This window comes from Paramisgurnus dabryanus, chromosome 1 (assembly GCF_030506205.2).
Source record: "Paramisgurnus dabryanus chromosome 1, PD_genome_1.1, whole genome shotgun sequence".
Lineage (NCBI taxonomy): Eukaryota > Metazoa > Chordata > Actinopteri > Cypriniformes > Cobitidae > Paramisgurnus > Paramisgurnus dabryanus.
Window position 1 is genome coordinate 52,356,358 of NC_133337.1, and position 23,815 is coordinate 52,380,172.

The window sequence follows — 23,815 nt, forward strand, 5'->3', positions numbered from 1 at the left end:
TACATTTAATATTAAGATAATCTTAAGAATTACTAAAGTAGAATTTTTTTTTGTTAAGAACAGAATAGTGTGTGAAAATAGAGCACTTTAAGTGCATTAAGAAAATGTTCATCTGCATGGAAAGTACATTGAAAGCAATAGTAAAAGTTTATTTTAGAGCCTTTGTTGTAATCCCGGAGTTTTCAACTCTGATTGGACAAATGTAAAAATTGGGCTAGTTTTCATTCCTTTTGGGCGGGTTTTAAGTTGTCATTGGGCTGGAAATTTTTCTTGGACCTGGAAACCCTGCCGACAGGCACCTCTACAAAAATGTGACAAGCGCTGTAATTGGTCCACTAGAATCCTTCCTGTCAGGTAAAAAAAACGAACTGAGACCACCTCTTCATCTGGGTCTCAGTATGATTGTTTGGTCCACACCGGATTTCGATTGCTGTATTCACACGTATCCAAAAGGTCAGCACCAAGGGGGGAAACAAACTTGAGTTCGATTCAATCGAACCAAATCAGACAGGTGTGAAAACCCCTTAATCATACATATTAGGACCTAGTGCTGCCTCGCGATTAGTCGCAACTAATCGTTTGCAGAATAAAAGTTTTTGTTTATATAATAAATGTGGGTGTACTGTCTATAATAATTATGTATAAATTCACACACACACACACACACACACACACACACACACACACACACACACACACACACACACACACACACACACACACACACGCATGTATATAATTAAGAAATATTTCCATGTGTATATACACGTTTATATTTATATAAAATTTATATTATATATTATATAAATATTTTTTTTTCATTATTATACATGTATGTAAATTGAATGAATAATTTTTTTCAGTGCACCAGACCAGAATAAAATCTCATAAACCTGAAGATTAATTCAAACCAGAAATTAAATGAAGGCAATGTCTGGGTGAGATGGTTACAAACAGTTTAATATTGGTCTTGACCTCATGTCTGTGTAAAATCTGATCTCACTTTTCCCAAGAGAACTAAGGCGTGTTTGACATTTTCACTCTGAATATGATCACATCAGGCATTGTTACACGGTGGCCTTTGCCATTACATAACATTAAGAATCACTAAAGGCCAATATGAACTACATTCAAATCAGCCTGTGATAAATTTTCTACGAAAAGGGCAAAACAAGAGGTTTATGATAGAGCATCAACATCTATTTGCCTATAAAAACAGCCACCTGCTTGACTCTAAATCTGAAATCTGGTGAAATAATCCAGAGGCTTCAAACAATGTTTAAATCACATAAAATTCAAACATCTGTTCCAGACAGATACACAGTTTATCCCCAGCACAGCAGTCTCTACTTATGACAATCCTCCTGAGACTGAACGAGGTTACACTCACAAAGTTACAAACATTGTCATCTTCATGTTGAAATAGTTATAAAAAATTGTGGCTGTGGTAACAATTATCCACATTTAAATAAAGTGACTTACCAGAATAAAGATGTCATTTGAGCTCAGTTGAAACAGTTGAGTGTTTTAGTCGTGTTACATGAACAAAACAAACACTCACACTTAATATAGTAAATGTCCATCACTTGCACATCAGATATAGCCTCTCATTCCATTTTATGACTTTCATGCAAATTTTAACTAAGTCGACATATCTTTGCTTTTAAATAGATAAAGTCATGTGATTGACACAAAACTGATAAACGGACAAATGCTTCTGATGTCACATGCTATGTGGCTACTGCAGGATGATGCAACTGAGATCAATTTCTAACGGTGTTTGACGTTTACAAATGTTTCTTTATCATTAAATTTGTTGACTCCCTACGAGCCCAAATGACTCCCTTTATAGTTAACTAGTTTTTACATTTGGACAAACAGACAGCAAGGCTGGACAAAAGCCAGTCAGCATAAAACAGGTTTGTTTGTCTAATCCACTCACAGCCACTAAGCAGCCGTGAACACAAAGTGACCTTGCAGACAGGATAGGCAACATCGACCTTATTTTGTAATAAGTTTTCACATACTGGTCTTAGGGGGATCTTAGAAAAGAGCCATGTAAATAAAAATAAAAAACTTGCGTATTGTTGTATTGTCTTTGTTTTAGCAGTTTCAGGAGGGAGATGGACCGACGGAGCCAAGTCTATGTGATTTAGCTTTGTAATGGCAAGCCAGCTTTCGTGGCTATTTTCATAGCAGATGATAAACTATATCAGGTTTTTAAAATGTATTTCTGCTATAAACTCTAAAAGTATTTGGTTTAACTTTGTTGTTGGTGCACCCTTACAAAATAAAGGTGCCACAAAATGGTGATGCCATAGAAAGAACATTTTTGGTTCCCTTTAAACATTTCTTTCTTTTATGCAGTCCAAGAAACCTTTTTCCACTAAAAAATAACCTTTTGTGAAACACAAGGGCTCTGCGCATGTTCTTCTGTTTTTTCTATGTTTAAAATGTGTGTGCCATCCCAGAAGGGCCTGTTCGGCAACAGGTATAAACAATCTGGTCTCACAGTTTGAAAAACCTTATTCTCCAATCACTGGGATTGATTTCATGGAGTTGGTTCGTAGTCCATACTAGACGCTTCTCTGTTTGTTATTAATTTAGGAACTTATTATAGGTTCTCTATTCCCCCGGTAACCAGCTCATATAAGCAAGGTTGTTCCCACTGGTTACCAGTCTTTGTTGGGGTAGGGGCTGCAATGGTCAATCATCACGGTTGCCTGTGCTGTCCCTTCCCAGAGGAAGGATCTGTCTAAGAAAGGGTAAAGGGGACGAATATGGTAGTTTCGGTTCAAAAACTTTTAGTCAGAACAGAAGTACAAACCATGACAACCTGTGTCTGATACCCATGCAGCAGTGATACACATTACAACGCTTTGAAACAAATGATGTGTCAGAACAATGCGGAATAATCGTTGGCAAAGGAGAAAAACAATACGCCAACGGTATTAATTCTCTACCCATAATAACTTTAATGAAACATTTGATTTATTTTTAATTAATTGATGAGATGACCGCTTATTACTTACCAGCCAACTGAAAGAAATACAAATAAATCAAATACACAATGAATTCTGTCTAAACAGTCTTATAATTAAATGCGATTATTCCGTGGTGTATGCTAATAAATGACTGCATCTGAAAAGCCCGATGGGAACGTTTTGCCGCAGCACTGAAACCGGTTTCCCCAACCGCAGACCCCAAAAGCGGCTTTCGCGGTTGAAGTGGTTGGCCGCAAGGTAGCAAACCGCCGTGAAACAATCAGTTCCAACAATGCAACTCTTTATGCTTGCAACAATGCGCCTTTGAAGCATAGGAATGAACGCAAACCTGCGCATACTGACCTGGTGTTCAGGAAGATCTGGGAGCGGCCATTCCCGTTATTCGGAGAGTCTTCGTAATAAACTTTTCCTGCTCCCTGTACTTGCGGTCCTCCGCACTTAGGTTAAAAGATACTGCGCGACAGCAACACAAAACACACGATCCGTCCGCCCGCCTCGCTTCCAATCGCAATCGCTCTCTGTGGGTGATTGCGCGTTCGCGTCACTGCGCACTCCCGCCTGTCCTGTGAACATCATTTGGACTGCTGATGTTGCTGCATCAGGCCCCCTCGTGGAGATGCAAGGCTCTTCTGTCCTCTTATGTTTAGCGAAAATATGAGATTTTTTAAAAGATTTTTTTAGATATACTTCTACAGTCACAAAATTTACCGACTTTGGTGTTTTATGTGTCCACATTTTGAATATATTCCTTTTTACAGGTAACATTGTATATTATTTAAAAAAAAGTGTAATTATGATTAAATAAATATTATTATATTATAATATATTATAATAAAATAAGATTTTGTTCGGACTATTAATGTCGATATCATTAATTAAATAATGTATTTTTAAGAAAATTGTCCGCTAGAGTGTGCCATTTGCTAATGTTTTCACATTTTGTTGCCAATTATGCCTGCAGACAGCATACTTCTTTATAAAATATATAAAATGTATTAAAATGTAATTTTTTATTTTTGCTTTTTTTAAGTAAAGTAGGTTAATATAAACTAAAAATTTAATGACGGGCGCTTAAATGACTCTTATTTTAAAATACGATACTTGAAGATAACGGCACTACATGCTTTCCGGTTATAATAGGAAGCAATGCGCTTGTAGTTCTTAGTTCGTATTACTGTATGTTTAAAATCCACACAAAGAACTACATTTCCCGCCGTACTTTACATAGTCACTTACAGTAAAAGGATGGTAAACAGAGGTATCGTACTGAACCTCAGTGTAGTGTATCAGTGAGGGTATCGTTAGCTAAATATATTACAAATACTGTTCAGATGAGAACCATAGCACGATAAATGTGTCCATACATTGTTTAGTCCGATGTTATGGATATGTGAATTAAATTGTCTTTAAGACGAGCATTTTTTTATTGTGCTGTTCTTCCTGCTGCTATGGACCTGTCACTGCGCAGTGGTAAAAGGTTGGTCCATTTGGACCTAAAAGGGGCACCTCCTCGAATTGGCTACTTACTTGAGGTACGTACAGCTACTGTTATAATTGTTTAGCTTATTTAACAGTTTAAGTGAATTTTAAAGGAATCAACCATGATTGTGTTTTTAAAGCTGATCCAGGTATTTGCTGATCTTGGTGCCACTGGCTTGCTTATTGAGTATGAAGATATGTTTCCTTATGAGGGAGAGCTGAAAGTTATTCAGTGTAAAGCTCAGCCTCCATACAGGTAAGCTATGAGGTTATATTTAAAAATTATGTTTGTTTTAAAGGGGACATTTTGCAAGACTTTTTTAAGATGTAAAATTAATCTTTGGTGTCCCCAGAGTACGTATGTGAAGTTTCAGCTCAAAACACCATTTAGATAATTTCATATAGCATGTTTAAATTGCCGCCTTGTAGGTGTGAGCAAAAATGTGCAGTTTTGGGTGTGTCCTTTAAAATGCAAATGAGCTGATAAAATGCAAACACATGGAAAAAGTACGATTTTCATAAAATGTTCCCTTTGAAGTGCGATTAAAAAAGTTCCTATTGTTCATTACAGCCGGAAAGAGATCATGTCTATCCAGGAAGCTGCCAGTAGCAGAGGGCTGGAGGTCATTCCTCTTGTGCAGACGTTTGGACATTTGGAAGTAACCAACATTTGTTATTTACACTGAGAAAGAGTCATAGATATGCAAGACTAATATAAAATAAAATCTGACATGACCTTTTATGTATCAACCTTAATGCCTAATTGGTATGTAAAGATCAGATATGGGAAATCACAATGAATTTGACATATTCAAATGATCTTTTCAATCAGTTTGTGCTGAAGCATGAGGTCTTTAGAAAGCTGCGGGAGGTCGACTACTGTCTGGGCACCCTGAATCCACATTGTGATCAAGGTGTTAAGTTGGTGCAAGAGATGCTACGTCAAGTCATGGAACTCCACCCTAAAAGTACCAGCCTGCATATCGGCGCAGATGAGGTACAGCCCAAATCTATACTACAGAAGTTATCAGTTAATTGATGAAAAATACATGTTTTAAAGGAAAAGTTCACCTAAAATATAAAATAGTGGCAATGGTTATTTCAAATTTTACAAATTATGGCCATACGCACGTGTTCACAATAGAGTTCTCTGGCCCAACGTTACAAAAACACATTGCTTCACCTTAAAAGACATTTAATAACTGTATGAATTCGGTTTTGATGGATGGATGTCTTTTTTGAAGCTTTAAAAAAATGGGCACTATCCAAAGCCGTTACAAAGCTATTGCCATTGGTTATCATCCTTCCACTAAGCAATTCATTTTTTTGCAATGATGTATCACCAAGTTAAGAGTGCTTTTTATATTGGCCTATTGATAACAGACATTTGTATATTTACACAGGTGTACATGCTTGGTCTTGGAGAGGAGTCTAAACAGTGGTTAAGTGCTCCAGGTCACAATGATCACCAGCTTTTCCTTAGTCATATCATTAAGGTGGCAAAAGGCATTCGGAAGAGAGTCCCAAAACTTAATTTGATCATGTGGGATGATATGCTCAGATCCATGACACCTAAGATTATCAAAGGCAAGCAAATTACCATCCTTTGAAATAATTGCGTTACATTTTGGAAAATACACTTTGCTTACTTTTTTTAACCAATATGACTTTATTCCAGAAAGCGGACTTGTTGGATTAGTGCAACCAATGTTGTGGGACTACAGTCCTGTTCTTGATGTAGACAACACTGGTATGTTGCCTCAGCATTTCAAAAATTGTTTTTTTTTACCCAAAGGCTTGATCTTTATGGATAACAACAAATGTATCTTTTTGCAATTACCAATTCTAGTTATGCGAATGGAATTGTACAAGTCTGCAGGTATGTCCCAACAGTGGGTCGCCAGCTCATTTAAGGGCTCGACTACTGTACATACTTGCGTGACCTGCACTCAGAGGCATGTGGACAACCACTTGCAATGGCTCAAAGTGGCATCCAGTCTTTCAGCTGGCATTGAGCTACAGGGAATTGCACTTACTGGATGGCAAAGGTTTGGTGACTTGTGGCTATCATTGTAATTGCATATGATTATGGGCCGAAACAACAACATATGTGTTTCTGTTTTAGATACGACCACCTGTCTGTTTTGTGTGAACTGATGCCTGTGAGCCTGCCCTCTTTGGCTTCTTGTTTGCAAACCCTTCTTCATGGTTTGTGTTTTGGAGTTTTCAGTGTTACTGTAACTATTATCAATTGCATTTTATTAGTATTAATATGATTACACACAACATTTGCAAACTTAGCTAAATTAAATGCCTAATAGTACTAATGTTATATTCATGTGATATAAATCATTATGTGATTTAGGTGGCTTTACTGAAGAGGCTCAGAAAAAAGTGTATGATAAACTTGGCACGGTGGAAATAGAAGACACAGAGAGGTACCATATATTCATACTCATGTCCTAAAAGAGAAAAAGGATTGAGAGAGTGTAACACAAACAAACCCCATGGGTTACTTTAAAATAGACTCATTTACAATATTTTTTTGGCCTGTGTGTCCCAGATTGCCTTCCAGGATGTCTTTTGTTGGGGCGAAACTAGCAGAACTTATAGTGAAGCTGATATCTCTGCTGGAGTCTGCAGAAGTTAGAAATTTTCCAAACAGCATGTGAGTTGAAAGTTTGCCATGCAAATACTGCTTCTTAGATACAGCTTGTAAACTACATCTCTCACCCAAATCTTGTATTTATTCTTGCACCATAGGTTTGTGAGGGGCTGGTTCACACCCTACCACAAACAAAAGAAGATAATTAGCCCACTTATTGCACAACAAATTAAAACACAAGCAGAACGGTAACAGTCTTTAATTAATAATTTTTTAAAGAATCCTATAAACAGTGCAGACCAGATACATAAGCATTTATATATTTCTTAAAATATGTTTTTCCTTACTCTTCACTCAGGATCATTGATGCTGTTGACATCATGGTGCAAGAAGTGAGGAAAGAGATGCATCTGTTATACTCCGATTACACAGCACAGGAATGGCTGGACCAACACGTCAGCCCAGTGCTGGAGCCTCTGCAAATCCTATTAAGAGACATTGAATCTGTTTTAAATGATGTAGGTTTTTGCACTACATCTGTATCTTAAAGCTTGTCAATAAGCTATATTTGAAAGTTTTTTGTTATATTCAGTTTGGACTATAAATGAACAACTTGTAATTGTGAACCACTAGTAGAAAGAGCTTAAATAATGGTTTGTGATTTGATAATAAATAAATTATAAGTTTAATCATGTAATCATTGTTTAATTAACCATTACCAATTTAAAATAAATTAAAATCCAATGTTGAAGTAATAACATATATTCTTACTCTATCATTATGCCTGAAATAAAAATTTAAAAAACAATGTTAGACTTTTATTTTGTCAAGTATGCATTATCCGGACCCGGAAACGATATGTTGAGTCCCACCCATAATATTTATTAAATGTCTCGAAATTATAGCATTTACTTGTAACCGTTTTATTTACTTGTAACCGTTAATTATCTAACAAAATGTAATGTGTAAATCATCGTTTTTATATATATCAGAGTATTACAATAAAAAAAAATCGGACTCTTATTTTGTCATTGTGCATTATCTTAACACGGAAACGATATGTTCATTCTCACCCATAATATTTGTAGCTTACATGGGTCGTTTGTATAAACAAAACAGATCCGCCTAGCGTTTTGAGAAATGTAAACTATGTCGCCTCGTGTGCGCGTTACTAACACATTCCAACGCTTTTGTCGTCGTTATCAGCGCGTTTGAGCCCAACCCGCTTCGCGTAACGGCGCGTGCAGAGCGCTAAATAACGGAATTTAGCGATCAAGACGGAACTGACAGTGCTGCGAAAACATGGCAGAGTTGCACGTTGAGTCCAGCGCGACTGGCATCCTCGAGCAGCCCGATCATTGTGTGAGTGTGAGACTGCCCTCACCCACCCTCATGATACCGACCCGGAGCGGCTTGTCCAGTCCGGGGGTCTCGGGTTCGAGAGCGGTGTTTGGGTTCCCTATGAAGAGCAACCCCAGTTCCCCATCGCCAGAAGCCACAGAGAAGCCAGGATCTCGGTGGGTTCGACTCAATGTTGGGGGAACCTACTTTGTCACGACGAAACAGACCCTGTGCAGGGACCCTAAATCGTTTTTGTATCGATTATGTCAGGAAGATCCGGATTTGGATTCGGATAAGGTAAGGGGCTGTCAACATTAAAACCCACTGGTTGATCCCAGTACACATTCTAATTGTTTTCCTTACAAATACTAATAATAACCATCAGCTGTTTACCATTAAAGCTATTACAATGTTTTTTAATGCAGTGTTTTTGACCTTATTCCAGTAAGATTTAATTGGGTTCTTATCTGCCAGAGAACAGACCCACAGAGACCATTATAGTTTTCATTAACACCAATACATTTCCCATTATAACCATTCAATTCACTAGAATGGTTGTGATTGTTTGTAGTTTTGTTTTAGAGAAAGGTTTTGCCTTTGATCCCCAGATACCACACACACTGATAACATGCATTGAATACAGTATTATATTGAATACACAAGTTGTATTGGACGCATCTGTTAAATGCTTAAATGTATGTTATGGTCAATGCCTGATATTATTGCACATACAGCAACAATTTAACAGCAAACTATGTGCTCAGCTTCATTTAGGACTGCAATGGACATAGAATTGAAAACTGGTAGTTGCATATAAAAAACAATTTATCTTCACTCTTTATTCCTAATTTTCTCTTAGGATGAGACGGGAGCGTTTTTGATTGACAGGGATCCCACATATTTTGGACCCATCTTGAACTACTTGAGGCATGGGAAGCTGATCATCAACAAGAACCTCGCTGAGGAGGGTGAGATGGTCTGGGCACGTTGCCCTTAAAAACGTCTTAATGGAACAGTAATGACCTAGTTTCATTTAGAAACATCCTTTTTCCGGAAAGGGACCACAGTGTACTCGTGTAACGGATAATTTCCTGCAAGACCGGTGGGATATTGAAAGGATTTGAAAGTTGTCCAAATAATTGTGTGGGTCATTGTAGAAAATCTGATGGATGCAGAATCATTAGTCCGAACTGAAATAACATTTATTATTAATAATAAACAATATCTTGATTTGTACGTTTTGTCTATTAATTATGTTTCTAGTAAAATGTATAGGTATGTAAAACTCATTGTGTATAAACCAATAGAAAATTGAAAATATTGTAGTGCATCATTTATAACCCTATTTTTATTTCACTTTTGGTATTGAATCATTTTTTTAAGGAGTTGTAGTATTATTTTATATGTTTATTTCAAAGCAGAATAACCTTATAACAAATTGTAACAGATTCTCTGGCTACTGCAGGTGTTCTGGAGGAAGCAGAGTTTTATAACATTGCCTCACTTGTGCGGCTTGTAAAGGAAAGAATACGAGACAATGAAAACAGGACGTCTCAGGTATGTAAAAGGAAATTAGTACAGAAGGACCACAACTCTATCTAGGCTTGATTTTTTTGGGGGGTGGAATTCAGCAATGTAATTATGTTGTGCAGGATAAAGTATTAATTTTTTTCAGTGTTAAACCTAGGGAAAGGTTAGTGTTCTTATTTATAACCATTTGGGGACCGAGTCAAAGCAATTTTGGATCAAGGTTCAATTGTTAAAATTTGCATTAGCTCGACCACATAACATAGACTGAGGTTCTTTATTGAGCACAGAAGTGTGTCATTTCTGCAGCAGCACCGGATAACAGGATATGACAGGTTTACCAATCTATCTGTCCTACCCTGTATTATTTTTACTGACAAACTTGTTTAATATAATATGTCCCGCCCGAAACTCATGCCATTACCTGAGAAGTTGACATATCAGAAGCATCACAGTATTTACATTCCTTTGCCAGTCACCTTATACATGGCTTGTTTATGGTACTCTCTAGATGTTACACTGAAATAGGGAGAGTGACTTTGCACAAGAAAATACTTTATTGTCTGTTTCCAAAGCTTGTGCTACATCAAAAACACTTTTTGCACAGCACATAAAACCCAGAAAATTCCCAAACAACATGTTCTGTAATTGATTCTGGGATCTAGTTACATTGCTGTAACAATCATGGATAATAAGCTAACTTGAAACCAAGTCCATGATTACAAATACAATACATATAATGTCACGTGTCTTTACTGGATCTTTTTGGGATGTCCGTGATGATTCCGAAAAATCATTGGCAGCGCGAATGAACCAAAATCAAACTATAAATTTTCAGCGTATTTTCTGTAATGTGTGTGAAAAGGGCTATACAATAATGATTGTGTTAATACTGAAGAATGATTGGAGTGTAATTGTTTCTATAGGGCCCTGTGAAGCATGTGTATCGTGTATTACAATGTCAGGAGGAAGAGCTCACTCAAATGGTGTCCACCATGTCGGATGGTTGGAAGTTTGAACAGGTAGGTGTTGCCCGGTACAGGTACAAATTCTTTGACTGATCCTTTGATATTTCTTTCCGGCTAGGATTAGACCCTTGAAAACTGTATAGCTGGTTATAATTGTATTTGCTTTGAAAAGCACATCTGTGAAACATAAATTTACCTGACCTTCTCTTATGAAAACTACTCTGGATAGAGAACAAATATGATAAGTGCAGCGTCTTTCAACTCATTCAGGCAGAAGATTAAATTCTTAATTGCTTTTCATAAAAGCCAAACCCATTTAAATGGTCCTTATTTAAAAGAAAGGTGGTGTGCGTATGGTTTTCTTGAGTAAAGGAGTATAACAGAGTCACTGTTTCTGTCTGTGATGCTTTGAACTTGATTTGACTTGTCTCTAACCAGCTTATAAGCATTGGCTCCTCCTATAACTATGGCAACGAGGACCAAGCAGAATTCCTGTGTGTTGTTTCCCGGGAACTCAACAACTCAACCAATGGAATTGTCATTGAACCAACTGAGAAGGCTAAGGTAAGATTCATTTTTTAACTTAAATAGGTTTATAAAGATTTCAAATGACCTCAGAAGCAACAAGTTTGGACAAAGTTGGGAGATTCTCACGAAATCCAGATTTAGAAGGTGTCCAGCATCAGTTTTTTTAAAAAGCCCTTGAAGCCAATTTTTTTTGCCTATGTAAGATTAAGGTCTGAACTTACTATAACCATTATTTTTAGAGAATTTAAAATATATTTCCTATAGAATTATTTACATTTTTTAGATTATTATTATCATCAAAAATTATTATTACCGCAACATGAAATATATGCATTTACAAACTCATGTTTCGGTAATGAAAACTAAAAAGTTGTCTAGGTATCACGACAAACAAAATTTCAACTTTTATCTGGAGAGAAAAAATAAGAACTGCTTACCTGGTAGCCATCTTGAGTGTCACAGTCAATTATGTCCCTTCCAACAATTTTTTTTTTTTAATGTTAGTTCCTTGAGCGCTTAAACAATGATTGAAAATTGTTGCGGAGGATGAGAAAATTGGTCTTGGACACATTTATATTCCTTATAATTGTTTCTACATTTACCAATGATTACCAAATACCACATGTTTCTTTACTGTAAATGTTTATAGTATAACATGCACTGAAGCTTTTTATTTTTTAGATTTTTTAATTATAAATATTTTCATGTCAAAGAAACCAAATCTAGTCATGGACACGGTGCGGTAATGAAAAAATTCCCCTTTAATATGAAAAAAACAACAAAATTGGTTTGTGTGATGTCATTTGAAATCATGTGCAAAATAGTACATGAAGAGATGTTTGTAACTGTATGCTTCTTATTTTGATACTCTTACTTTGCATTTACTTTTTTTATCAAAGTGTTTCATGACACCTCATAAGTCTAATTTCGCGAGAATCACCCAATTGCTCTTTACTTGTTTACTTGTACATTATGAATCTCAAGATTTTGATGTTCCCCCCACAGATTCTTCAAGAAAGAGGGTCTAGGATGTGAGAAGCCTGGTGCCTGCGCTTACACCGATCTCCCATCTTTTACTTCCCTTCTCCAGATCCTCACTATACAGCTGACTCCAAGTTCATCAGATCCTCTTCCCTCCCCCTTGTGCCTTTCCACTGTGGAGGTTTACGCCCCCTTCCTTTCTGTAGTGCTGCAACATTAACCAGTCAGCACCGTTGCTAACTCACCGCTATTTTGCATCTGAGGTTAAACCCCTGAGGTTCATATTTGATGCAAGACTGCTCAGAAAGGCTTACAGGGAAGGATTTATCATTCATCATAATGCTTATTTATGCAGCCGTCATCATATCCTAATCATTGGCATCGTAATCTATAAGGCGACTGGCTTTAAAGTCTAAGGGGCTGCATTCATACGACCGTATTCTCCTCAGGACTTCCAAAGGTGTGCAAGAGAGACGCAGCAAAAGTCACCTCTCCGATATTCAGTATAGCTTCTCTTAACAAGCACATTAGCAACTGCTGTCTTGCATCACATTCATTTCAATATCCACGTCTAATTGTTCGATCAGACCACGCAGCGGGTGGCACAATGGACGAAATGAAGACCGCCGCTTATGAACATTTAGCATTTCATCTCCGGAGTGGCATTTTGTTAACTTATATACCCATCTGGACAGGACCAGAGGAAAAGGGAAAACTCATACTGCCAGTCGTCCGGTCAAATGCACCACGTAAAGAAGTCACATTTCCAATTCCTGGGAATAGATTTTTTGCCTGCATATTTCAAAGCATCAAAATAGAAAATGCAAAACAGAAGATATATGTGGTTGTTGGGCATGTGAGGATTATGTATATTACAACATATGTATTACGATGAGGCCGAATGCAAGTGTAACTGTTGATATCTGTACCATAGTGGTCGTTTTTTGTGTTTATCAAGACAAGTTTCTCAATTTATCTGGGAGAGATACTGAATTAACCCTTAATGTACTTTTAAAATGCCTGGACGTGAGATATGTCTGTGTTTACCTTTAAACTCTGTAAAGGACTGGAAAAATAGGAGATGCCTTTTATAGAGGTATTAGGCTTATATAGTCCAGGTGGTTTAGTAGAACGCATTAGTGGCTCGTTGTTTGACATTTAACATTCAAATCTAGTTCTCCCCATAATACAGTTACATTTTTGGCTATTTAACTGTTCAACTTTAAAAAGAGTCTGATCACATCAGTGGAATGTTGTTGAACGTAAAGGGCTCCATTTATTGTGGACGTAGATTCTTGCCGTTGTTCCAAAATGTAATATATCAGTATCTCTTCAGGTAATTTGTTTTGTGTGTACTTCATTTCGACATTGAAGCTGGTATTTTGTCTGCCCACATTGTTTAACATGACTCTTCTCTAGTAGCAGATAAACTTGATAATTTTTTGTAAAATATACATTGTGGAATATCTACTGTGACTATGGAAGTGATCGCAAATGGACAATATTTGGAAAAAAACTCTTTGAACAGTATCGTCCGGGTTGTATTGACTATTTGGTTGTTTATATCTATTGCTAAACTGTTGATGATTGTAGGGGTCGGTCTAAGACGGTTGTATGTGATGTATTTATGGTCTGCAGTGTTTTAAAGTGTTGTCTTTCCCTCTCTTAGTACGTTAAAAGGTTTTTGCCTCTTTATCGCATCAAACGCCTGTTATTTTGTTTAGCATATCAAGACTAATTATTCGAGTTTGTGAGCTACGCTTGGTTTGCCTGTCTTTATGTGGCTGCCTTCCCTTCCTTTTTCTTTGTCTGTGTTAATGTTTTCCCCCTCCTGGAGACAGTGTTTATTTGTTCAACCCCAGTTGTTGGTCAATGAAAGACCTTATAATGGGACCTTTTTGTACATTTGTATTGTTAACAGTTACAGATAAGCAGAATCCTGGATTTAGATCCAGATGGCACTTTTTTGTCTCTGATGTTTTAGTGTTGTGCCTTTGATCTGTTACTCCCATACGTTTAATTTCTTACAGATTTATTCTTCCTAAATACGGATACAGGTTGAGAAACATATCAATGGAGCATAATGGCCTGTTTACTCTTATTTTGACTCTTAAAAATTCTGTCCCTTGACTCGAATACTGAATGTGTTTTCCCCACATTGTTTTTTGTTCTAGTGGTTTATGTGCCTACCTATCTGTATTCAGACTTTTCACTCCTACCCCTTGCACTTTTACTTTGAGCTCTTAATTTTGCACCTATCTTTATGTTCTCCCTGTGTGGATTTTGTTCTATTTTAAGAATTGAACGCCATGCATGGCATTAGAACATGACATTTGCAGTCTCAAGTTTATTTATGTTCATGAAACTGATATGGTTGTCACATTGACTGTTGCTTGTTACCCAGACTGAGGAAATTTCAGCCTCCTCTCCACCAAACTTCATCTGAGTTAGTTCTTGACGAAAACACGTTTTTCAATTCCTTGTTTTGGAACGCTAATTTGGAAGCATGCAATGTGTTAAGTATATAATATATGTTATATGCTGGGCTTTTGACATATAGTGTAAAGGTTTATGGGCGCATGGTGGTTTGGATAACATTTAAGAAGTTATAATTGGAAAAAAAAACAAAAATGTTTAGCAGGTTTAGACAGAAAAACTCTTCTGTAGACAATGAAATCACTAACAAAATACTGGATGAACTTGTTTAGGGTTAAATATGCCTATAAGTATAGTCTGCCTGTTTTGGAAATGGACTCAAAGTTCAAACCTCTGTCAAGTCTTTTCACAAGTTTAAAACAAGGTCCATGTTAAAAGATAATTTTTTGCCATAATAGTTAGTCAACAACACCTGCATGCTTTAATATACAGTAAACACACATTTTACGTGCTAAAAACCTGCTTTTACATCGGTTGTTTTGGGTGTATTGCATTGTCGACAGTATTGGTGTAAAGTGTCAAATATGTCAATAGGTTTTGGAGATTGTGGAGAAAATAAGTGTTCTGGAAATGAAAAGTCTTGATCAGACTGTCTTTTCATTTTTTTAAGTTTGTCTTCTGATGCAGTTTATTGCAATGTACAGACTGCAAAAAAGATAATGTTATGGTTTTTATCATAAAATGTGTTTTGTGTTTCACTGTTGTGTGCTGTTCATTGTTTACAGCTATTTCCGTTTGATCAGTGTATGTAGTCTGGTTCCAGATTTTTTAACTAATGAAATCCCAAAATTATCTGATTACTGAGTCAAATTTAAAATTTAATTTCAAGTCAATTTTAAACATATTTCCATAGCTGTAATAGACTTCAAGGCCCTCCCATTGTCCACAACAAAATCTGAAGAACGATACTGTATTAACATAGTTGATTTTAGGGTTCATATTTTAAATAATGTTAAAGGGATAGTTCACCGAAAAATGGAACTCAATGGAAGATATTTTGACTAGTGTTTGTGTAACCAAAAAGATCAGAAGCACCATTGACATACATAGTAGTAAATATTCTATGCAAGTGAATGGTGCCCCTGATCTGTATGGTGACAATTATTTTTCGTTTGTGTTCAGCAGAACAAAGTAACTTGCACAGGTTTCGAACAACTTAAGGCAGGTGAGTAAATGATGACAGCATTTTTATTTTTGGGTGAACTATACATTAAGTCATCCTGGGGCCCTCTACTAACCCCCTGGTTGAGAAAAGCAAATTCTACCAAATATATTTTTACTTAAAAGCTTGACATTGAACTTGGCCACATCATACAGTCATAAACGCATGTGAAACACGAGTTTTGAGTGACAACGGGTTTGCGTCACACGGCACAGAAGATTAGTAATATGTACTTAACTCTTCTTAACTCTAATTTTACTGAGTCACGTTTGCTTTAACCAATAACCAGTCATGCAACCTTTTGTATGAATAGGAACAAGCAAGCACACAAATCAAGTTTACAGGCCAGGGTATAGTTACTTACACAGAAACCCGCCCTCAGTGCAAAACTAAGCGGATGAGAGAGAACCGCTGCGCTGTGGGGCGAAAGGCAAGAGGAAATGGCATCGCCCCTTTACTCATATTTCGCTACGCGTAGACTGCATTTAAAGGAGCCGTTACCACACATTTAGCCCTACATTGGTTTTGTTATTTCCTGAGATAAGGGAAAAAGCTACATAATTAAGATGTGTGCGCTCCTTCAGAGTCTCCTCCTGCTGATATGACAGCAGCCTGCGCAGCAAACATGCCGCGCTGCCGTGGATGACTGAAAATCAGCTGAGAAGGTGCGTTTGTTATTTATTTCGGGAGGCCGTTTCAAGCTTTAATGTTTACTTGGGTTGAACACAACAGGCTGTCTTCTAAACTGAAATTGAACTGAAAGAATTGGATGAAACGTTACCTCACGAGACACCGGTGATGCGGTCAAAGTCAAGTACTTAAATCGATGCTTTATTCATGTAATGCTTATAATGCTTTGTTTATTCGCATCTTTCCGTCAAACGTCTAAGTTTAATACGGTGTTTTTGCAGTTATCTTGACGAAAACACACCTTCCCTCGGGCTTTCCGTGTAGCTTCTTTGTTGTTCACTTGAGTCGCGTGCTGCGGAACAGCATGACATTTGACTTTATAATATAACAGAATTAGATTCAATAAATAAACGACACGAGAAGCAAATAAGCATTAATTAATGAAAATTAACAATGTTTTTGAATGGTAAAAATGTTGTAACTAATCACGTTTTTTGCGGATTGATTAATAACTAAGTTATAACTGTATAAGTTATATAGCTGGTTATTACTAGTAGTGAGACAATCTACATACAAATACTGTATGTATTTATATTTATTTAGTATACTTATACGTACATTTATTTAACTATACGTATATTAACTTTTAGTTAATACAGTATTTATTAAATGTTTTCAATTACCTATAGGTAATAATACAGAATATAGTGCACATTGACAATAGTGTACATTGTGTACTAGTTACTATACGCTACAATACACATTTTTCTAATAAAGTATACTACAGTATTTTTCTTGTGTGAACTTAAAATTTGTAGTAAAACATTAATTTTATAAGAGATGCACATTTGATTTTTTGTTATTATTCTCATTTGGTTAGTATTCACACTTAGACTTTTTAGATAATATATCTCAGCAGCCTTTTCATAAAACTGGTAAAGAATCTCCAATGTGGATGTGACAATACGGGTCTGCACCTCTTCTACTCTACCTGAGTGTGAAAAGTAAACATAGAAGAGTTTAACAAATTCATACTAGAAACTTGGTCCAGTCAGATATATTTGAGGACTGCATAAATATTAAAGAGACTATCAGTCCCTTTTAAAATGTTAATGTGAAATGTTTTAAATGACTCTTTGTTCAAAAAGGCTCTTATCTGTAATTGTAGGAGTGTTGCAAACACATTTATTTTGATGACATGGAATATGCAAGAATGTGTTGCCCTACCCTTCTTACACCACCGAGAGTGCAAAGCTGCTTAAACCAGGCGGAAAAGCTTAGACGGCAGTGACTTCAGTACCGTTGGCTAGAAAAATATGGCACCTCAACAACCTTCTAGCATTGAGGAGCAATGTGAGCCTGAATCTGAGGAGGGAGAGAAACTAGGACCCCCTTCAGACCCAAAACATCCAGCTTATAATGCTCCAGATGGAGGCTGGGGATGGGTGGTTTTGTTCGCTACCATCATTGTCTTGGCTCTGACGCTGGCCTTCCCATCATTCATCGGTATTTTCTATGTTGATCTGCAGACCGAATTTAAAGCCAGCAACAGCGAGACGTCTTGGGTGCCTTCAATAATGACAGCAGCTCTACATGCTGGAGGTAAGGTGGTAGCATAGGTGGGGCATGGGACCACGGCAATGGGTTCAATTCTAAGGACTTTTCTAAACTATTAAAAAGACTTCTGTGAGAAACTAGCTAACTGATACCAGAACTTTACATCTCACTTTACTACTGTGAAAAGGAAGTTGAGGTCTTGGTTTACCATCTTCTATACTGTTTTCTATATTATCAGTCTGTGATCAATTTGCTATGTGATGATAAGAGTGGCTAATAGTGGCCATCTTCATTTCAAGCTGTAAGCATTTTTCTTTCAGGTCCTCTTTGTAGTGTTCTGGTGGAGCGCTTTGGATGTCGGGCAACAGTGATGTTTGGGGGAGTACTGAGTGGTCTGGGGATGGCAGCCAGCTCCTTCTCACAGTCCATTGTTGAATTGTACATCACTGCTGGGGTGATCACGGGTCAGTAGGTCCTACAGGAAGAGATTATGATATGCAGTGAAAAGAGCAATAGAGATTATTGCAAACTACACTCACCTAAAGGATTATTAGGAATACCTGTTCAATTTCTCATTAATGTAATGGTGTGGGGTAGGGATGCTCATATCAGTTAATTTTCCCGACCGACAACCGTAGCTTCTAAACCGAACATTAACCGTTAACTGATAAGATTTTAATATGAAATTGTCATTGAGTAAAAATACAGCTGACGGTTGTCTGTGAACTAGTAAAAACAAAACATTTAATTTGAACGTGCAAACAGTAGCCACAGATCAACAACAGAACCAGGATTCATACATTATCAGATATTCACGCAACATTACTTTATTAAAAAGCACGCGATCGGTCCAGTAGATTAATATCCAAAGGACAGATTGTCTCCGTTTCATCTACCACAGTGGTCATTTCTAAAGCAGGACGCTTTTCAGAAAGTTTTGGTTTTGCGTCGTCTTTGGTTTTACGTCGTGCAAACAGCAGCCACAGATCAAAAACAGAACCAGGATTCATACATTATCAGATATTCACGCAACATACCTTGTTAAAAAGCACGCGATCGGTCCAGTGGATTAATATCCAAATGGCAGATTGTCTCCGTTTCATCTACCACAGTAGTCATTTCTAAAGCAGGACGCTTTTCAGAAAGTTTTGGTTTTGCGTCGTCTTTCTCCGTTTGTCCAAAAAGAGCTAGATGTTTATGGTTAGGGTCAGAGGCCATCAGCGAACGTCTGTCCGGATGTGCGCAGACGGACCGCGTCATCTTGCGCGGACACGCGCGCGTCTCCGTTCAGCTTCCAAACACGCATACAAATGATTTCTCATACAAATGATTACTTTATCAGACCGTCAGGGCAGCAATCATTTGTGTCATTTACAGGACATTCACAAATTAAAGATAGAAAAGTGGCGAAATGTCTGTCGGCTCATGACAACACACACCATGTATTAACAAATATTTTTATTTTAACTGATAATGTTAATCGGTCATAATTTCTTACCTTCGGTTAACGGTTAAACGGTTAATGTGAACATCCCTAGTGTGGGGGTTGTTTTCTTGGCACACTTTAGGCCCCTTAGTGCCAATTAGGCATCGTTTTAATGCCACAGCCTACCTGAGCATTGTTTCTGACCATTTCCATCTTTTTATGACTACCATGTACCCATCCTCTGATGGCTACTTCCAGCAGGATAATGCACCATGTCACAAAGCTTGAATCATTTCAAATTGGTTTCTTGAACATGACAATGAGTTCACTGTACTAAAATCATTTCAAATTGGTTTCTTGAACATGACAATGAGTTCACTGTACTAAAATGGCCCCCACAGTCACCAGATCTCAACCCAATAGAGCATCTTTGGGATGTGGTGGAACGGGAGCTTCGTGCCCTGGATGTGCATCCCACAAATCTCCATCAACTGCAAGATGCTATTCTATCAATATGGGCCATCATTTCTAAAGAATGCTTTCAGCACCTTGTGGAATCAATGCCACATAGAATTAAGTTCTGAAGGCAAAAGGGGGTCAAACACAGTATTAGTATAGGGTTCCTAATAATCCTTTAGGTGAGTGTATATAGGATCACCTGGCATGAAGCAAGTTTGCCATCATCAGAACATCTATAACCAAAACTCTGTGTTTGCTCAACAGGTCTGGGTTTCTGCTTCAGCTTTCAGCCTGCTGTCACCATCCTCGGCCATTACTTTGTGCGCCGTCGTCCATTTGCCAACGCAATGTCCTCCACTGGTACAGCTTTGGGTCTGTCCACATTGCCCTTTTTAGGAGACTACTTGCACAAGGAGTTGGGCTGGAGAGGGAGCTTTCTGGTGCTTGGCGCTGTGCTGCTTAACTGCTGTGTTTGTGGGGCTGTCATGAGGCCACTCAAGCCCAGAAAGGCGAAGAGCAATACCCCAAAAGCCACCAAAGAAGAGAGGCCGAAGGGGGGCTTTCTAGGGATATTTAAAAATTTAACATCTTCTCTCAGACGACACATGGCTTTTGACCTGTTCTGCAGTAATCTTCGATTTCGGGTCTTCTCCTTGGGCATCACTTGGATGATGCTGGGGTTTGTGGTGCCCCTTATATACCTAGTCCCATATGCTACGTCCGACGGTATGGATCCAAGCCGAGCTGCCTTGCTGCTCTCCATCCTGGGCTTTGTGAACATTATTGTGCGACCTCCCATCGGAGTGCTCTTCAGTTTGTCATGGTTTAAAGGTCGCCACATCTACGTGTTCTCCATCGCCCTACTCTTAAATGGACTCAGTAATAATATTTGTTGCATTAATGCCAGTTTTCCTGTGCTTTTAATGTACGTGCTTACGTATGGAATTACTATGAGCGTGGTCGGGTCACTGATGTTCACCGTTCTGATGGATACAGTTGAGATGAGCCGGTTCCCATCCGCGCTCGGCCTGCTGTCTATAATGGAAAGTGTCACACTGTTAATAGGACCTCCTCTCGCAGGTAACATGGCAATCTTCGAAATTATGTTAGTTTACCAGCTCAATTAAATATGGTACCTGAGATTATATACCTGCCTGGTACAAAGAAAGGAATGTCTCCCCCACTTTAAAAGCACTAATCTGGATTTATGTGTTTGTTATGTGTGGGAGGCAAGTCTCTATGTTTTGAGTATGGTCAAACTGACCGAGCTACATTTTCTCACACAATAGTTTAATAGTAGGGCCAAGTATAATATTACACTTTGCAGTGATTTCAAGAACACATGCTTTTGGTTTAATGCTCACCATTGCCCTAGACTAAAGACAATCTAGTTTATAAAGTCATGCATGACATATGTTTCAATGATAAGCTTCAAAATCATGATAAAATGGCACTTTTGTTACTTGTAGGTCAGGAAAGTTGAAATTATATGTAATGTTTTATTCACTCTTATATTTGTGTTACAGGGGTTCTAGTTGACAGGACTGGGGTCTTCACATATGTGTTCCTGGTCTGCAGCATCTCAGTGACCTTATCAGCTTTGTTTCTTATGGTTTCCTTTTATTGGCTAGACCGCCGTGACCGTTTGCAAAAGGAAAAAGCTTCTGGATCTCCAGCTAAGCCTGCAGTTACTTTATCCACTGACTGCCAGTACAGCACTGTTCCTACAAATGGGGACAAGACAAATACTTAATCTTCACAGGGACCAAAAATGTAAACCAGTTCAAAACAAGAGTTATGTTGTCCAACTGTCCGAAATTGAGGTGTATCACAGCTCGTGAAAATGTATGGCATACAGTAGGCTATATTGAAAAGTGCAATTACTACAAATGAATACAGTAAAAAGGTGCTTCTTCATTCTTATAATGAACATTGAAGCTGTTTGCCCAGGAAATGTTGTTCAGCATCATAATTGTTATATGTCACATTAACTTTTATCTTTATATATTTTCGTTTATTGTTATGTATAAGGATACACTATATACACTGTGTTTGTATAACATTGCAAGTGTTCTTATTGTATTTTTGTACCATACACTGAATGACCTACATACACAGTTAACCCTTAATGGGAGTTTAAATCTGTTGTCTTAACTTTTCAACATTCAGGGGCGGTTTCCAGGACAGGGATTAGACTAGTCATAGACTAAAATAAATGTAAGAGCTGTCCAAACTGAAAACAAGTCATATCTTAAAATACATCAGTGCCCTTTGTTTTGACTCAAAATGCACACAAGTAATGTTTTTAGTAAGGCATGTTTGTTAAAACTAGTTATATTTCCTAATTAAACTAAGGCCTAGTCCTGGTTTAAGCTAATCCCTGGCCGGGAAACCATCCCTCAAGAGTGCCAAAGTGTAAAGAGACTATATCATAAATCAGGAGTAACTCAAGTCAAGGTTTAGCTAAACACAAACCTTTGCTAACCAAGTACTACGTCATAAAACTTCCTTCGTCATAAGGCTTCAAGTCGTCTGTTTATCAGTGAGATTTTTTGTGTGCTTTGCCCTAAATACCTAATGTGCACTTGGTGAGGGCTGCTGGGTTCTTGGATTAAGACTGTATGAAAGACTCTTTGAACACAGTGGTGGTTTCCCAGACACGGTTTAGATTAGTCAAGGACTAGGTCTTGGTTATATGAGGCTACTTAAGTAGTTTTTACAAGCATGCCTTACAAAAAACATTACTGGTGTACATTTTGAGACAAAACAATGACACTGATATATTTTAAGATAAGTGTTTTCGGTCTGAGACTATAGACTGTCTGGGAAGCTGACCCTGAGTGTTCAAAGGGACCATTTCATTCATATTTACTGTTGGATAGAACAAGCATTACATTTCAAGATGTTTTATGGGAAGCTGTTTCAGTTTTCTCAGGTGCACAATTGTTGGCCTTGTCATAGTTGTGTTGTTTTCTTATTTTGCCAAAGCAAATGACTTGCTGTTAATGGAAGGGGATGTGAACCTCTTCAGAGAGTCATTTATAGTATGGTAAAGAGTATTTAGTACACTAATAAAGTTTATTTCTATATTAAAGGAAAATATATTTGGAATTTTTTAGAACTGAAGATGTAAACAGATAAATGCTTAATAAACATTTTGGCAGTGCCTTGGACTAACTGTGCGGCCATGTTTTTTCCATATCACTGTATGATTAAGTTTAAAATACAGTTTTAAAGGGGACACACCATAAAAAATTGAACTTTTTCATGTTTAAGTGCTGTAAGGGTCCCCAGTGCTTTTATCAACCTAGAAAATGTGAATAAGAACAAATCAGTAACTTAGTTTTGGTAAACCATTCTCCACAAGCATATGAAAAAAATAGGTCATTGAAATTTGACTTCGCTGGTGATGTCAGAAGGGGATAATACCACCCCTTAATTTGCACTATCCAACCACGCCACTGCCATTTAGTACAGAGATCAGCTCATTTGCATTTTAAAGGACACACACAAAACTGCACATCTTGGCACACATCTACAATGTGAAAATTTAAACTTTCTATAATAAATTATCTATATTATATTTTGAGCTAAAACTTCACATATGTACTCTGGGGACACCAAAGATTTCTTTGACATCTTAAAAAATTCTTGTGAAATGTCCCCTTTAACAATACTGGCTTACTTGGATAGGGAATATTGTGTAAACTA

The 23,815-nt window shown here is 37.5% G+C and overlaps 4 protein-coding genes across 12 annotated transcripts in view; 3 read left to right on the forward strand and 1 right to left on the reverse strand.

Moving 5' to 3' along the window:
• Positions 1-3,542, reverse strand: part of arhgap12b (Rho GTPase activating protein 12b) — a 59,434-nt gene extending 55,892 nt beyond the window's left edge. For 4 of the 7 annotated variants that reach the window (XM_065242209.2, XM_065242206.2, XM_065242207.2 and 1 more), the window contains exon 1: positions 3,348-3,541. The gene's annotated coding sequence lies outside the window, so the exon portion shown is untranslated. Of the gene's footprint in view, positions 1-3,347 lie in introns of all 7 variants that reach the window. The other 3 variants (XM_065242204.2, XM_065242210.2, XM_065242211.2) reach the window with 3 other exon arrangements.
• A 700-nt stretch (positions 3,543-4,242) lies between these two features.
• hexd (hexosaminidase d) lies at positions 4,243-7,897 on the forward strand. The gene is made up of 12 exons (XM_065242212.1): positions 4,243-4,537; positions 4,625-4,740; positions 5,056-5,143; positions 5,317-5,481; positions 5,888-6,071; positions 6,163-6,234; positions 6,334-6,532; positions 6,610-6,692; positions 6,850-6,922; positions 7,048-7,152; positions 7,248-7,337; positions 7,448-7,897. The coding sequence occupies exons 1-12, from the start codon at positions 4,454-4,456 to the stop codon at positions 7,635-7,637; spliced, it is 1,449 nt and encodes a 482-aa protein (XP_065098284.1). The 5' UTR covers positions 4,243-4,453; the 3' UTR covers positions 7,638-7,897.
• Positions 7,898-8,052: 155 nt separating this feature from the next.
• On the forward strand, positions 8,053-15,568 carry kctd2 (potassium channel tetramerization domain containing 2). The gene is made up of 6 exons (XM_065242214.1): positions 8,053-8,727; positions 9,290-9,398; positions 9,896-9,987; positions 10,884-10,979; positions 11,364-11,489; positions 12,459-15,568. Exons 1-6 carry the CDS (start codon positions 8,392-8,394, stop codon positions 12,486-12,488), a joined length of 789 nt encoding a protein of 262 aa, XP_065098286.1. The 5' UTR covers positions 8,053-8,391; the 3' UTR covers positions 12,489-15,568.
• Positions 15,569-16,015: 447 nt separating this feature from the next.
• Positions 16,016-23,274, forward strand: slc16a5a (solute carrier family 16 member 5a). 3 transcript variants are annotated; one of them, XM_065242217.2, is made up of 5 exons: positions 16,016-16,035; positions 17,831-18,264; positions 18,540-18,683; positions 20,369-21,184; positions 21,631-23,274. In XM_065242217.2, the coding sequence occupies exons 2-5, from the start codon at positions 17,979-17,981 to the stop codon at positions 21,855-21,857; spliced, it is 1,473 nt and encodes a 490-aa protein (XP_065098289.1). In that variant the 5' UTR covers positions 16,016-16,035; positions 17,831-17,978; the 3' UTR covers positions 21,858-23,274. The 3 variants fall into 3 exon arrangements, with proteins under 3 accessions (XP_065098289.1, XP_065098287.1, XP_065098288.1); XM_065242215.2 differs by lacking the exon at positions 16,016-16,035 and adding an exon at positions 16,418-16,697; XM_065242216.2 differs by lacking the exon at positions 16,016-16,035 and adding an exon at positions 16,736-16,846.
• Positions 23,275-23,815: the final 541 nt, after the last annotated feature.

What these genes read in the sequence shown, in the direction of transcription:
- kctd2 (XM_065242214.1), top strand. Translation starts at nt 8,392, where the DNA reads ATGGCAGAGTTGCACGTTGAGTCCAGCGCGACTGGCATCCTCGAGCAG. An exon ending in CAAGAACCTCGCTGAGGAGG is followed by an intron (nt 9,399 to 9,895) that starts GTGAGATGGTCT and finishes TGGCTACTGCAG; the next exon opens with GTGTTCTGGAGGAAGCAGAG. An exon ending in ATGAAAACAGGACGTCTCAG is followed by an intron (nt 9,988 to 10,883) that starts GTATGTAAAAGG and finishes TTGTTTCTATAG; the next exon opens with GGCCCTGTGAAGCATGTGTA.
- slc16a5a (XM_065242217.2), top strand. Translation starts at nt 17,979, where the DNA reads ATGGCACCTCAACAACCTTCTAGCATTGAGGAGCAATGTGAGCCTGAA. An exon ending in AGCAGCTCTACATGCTGGAG is followed by an intron (nt 18,265 to 18,539) that starts GTAAGGTGGTAG and finishes TTTTTCTTTCAG; the next exon opens with GTCCTCTTTGTAGTGTTCTG. An exon ending in AATAGGACCTCCTCTCGCAG is followed by an intron (nt 21,185 to 21,630) that starts GTAACATGGCAA and finishes TTTGTGTTACAG; the next exon opens with GGGTTCTAGTTGACAGGACT.
- hexd (XM_065242212.1), top strand. Translation starts at nt 4,454, where the DNA reads ATGGACCTGTCACTGCGCAGTGGTAAAAGGTTGGTCCATTTGGACCTA. An exon ending in TCTTGATGTAGACAACACTG is followed by an intron (nt 6,235 to 6,333) that starts GTATGTTGCCTC and finishes TACCAATTCTAG; the next exon opens with TTATGCGAATGGAATTGTAC. An exon ending in TTTGCAAACCCTTCTTCATG is followed by an intron (nt 6,693 to 6,849) that starts GTTTGTGTTTTG and finishes TATGTGATTTAG; the next exon opens with GTGGCTTTACTGAAGAGGCT.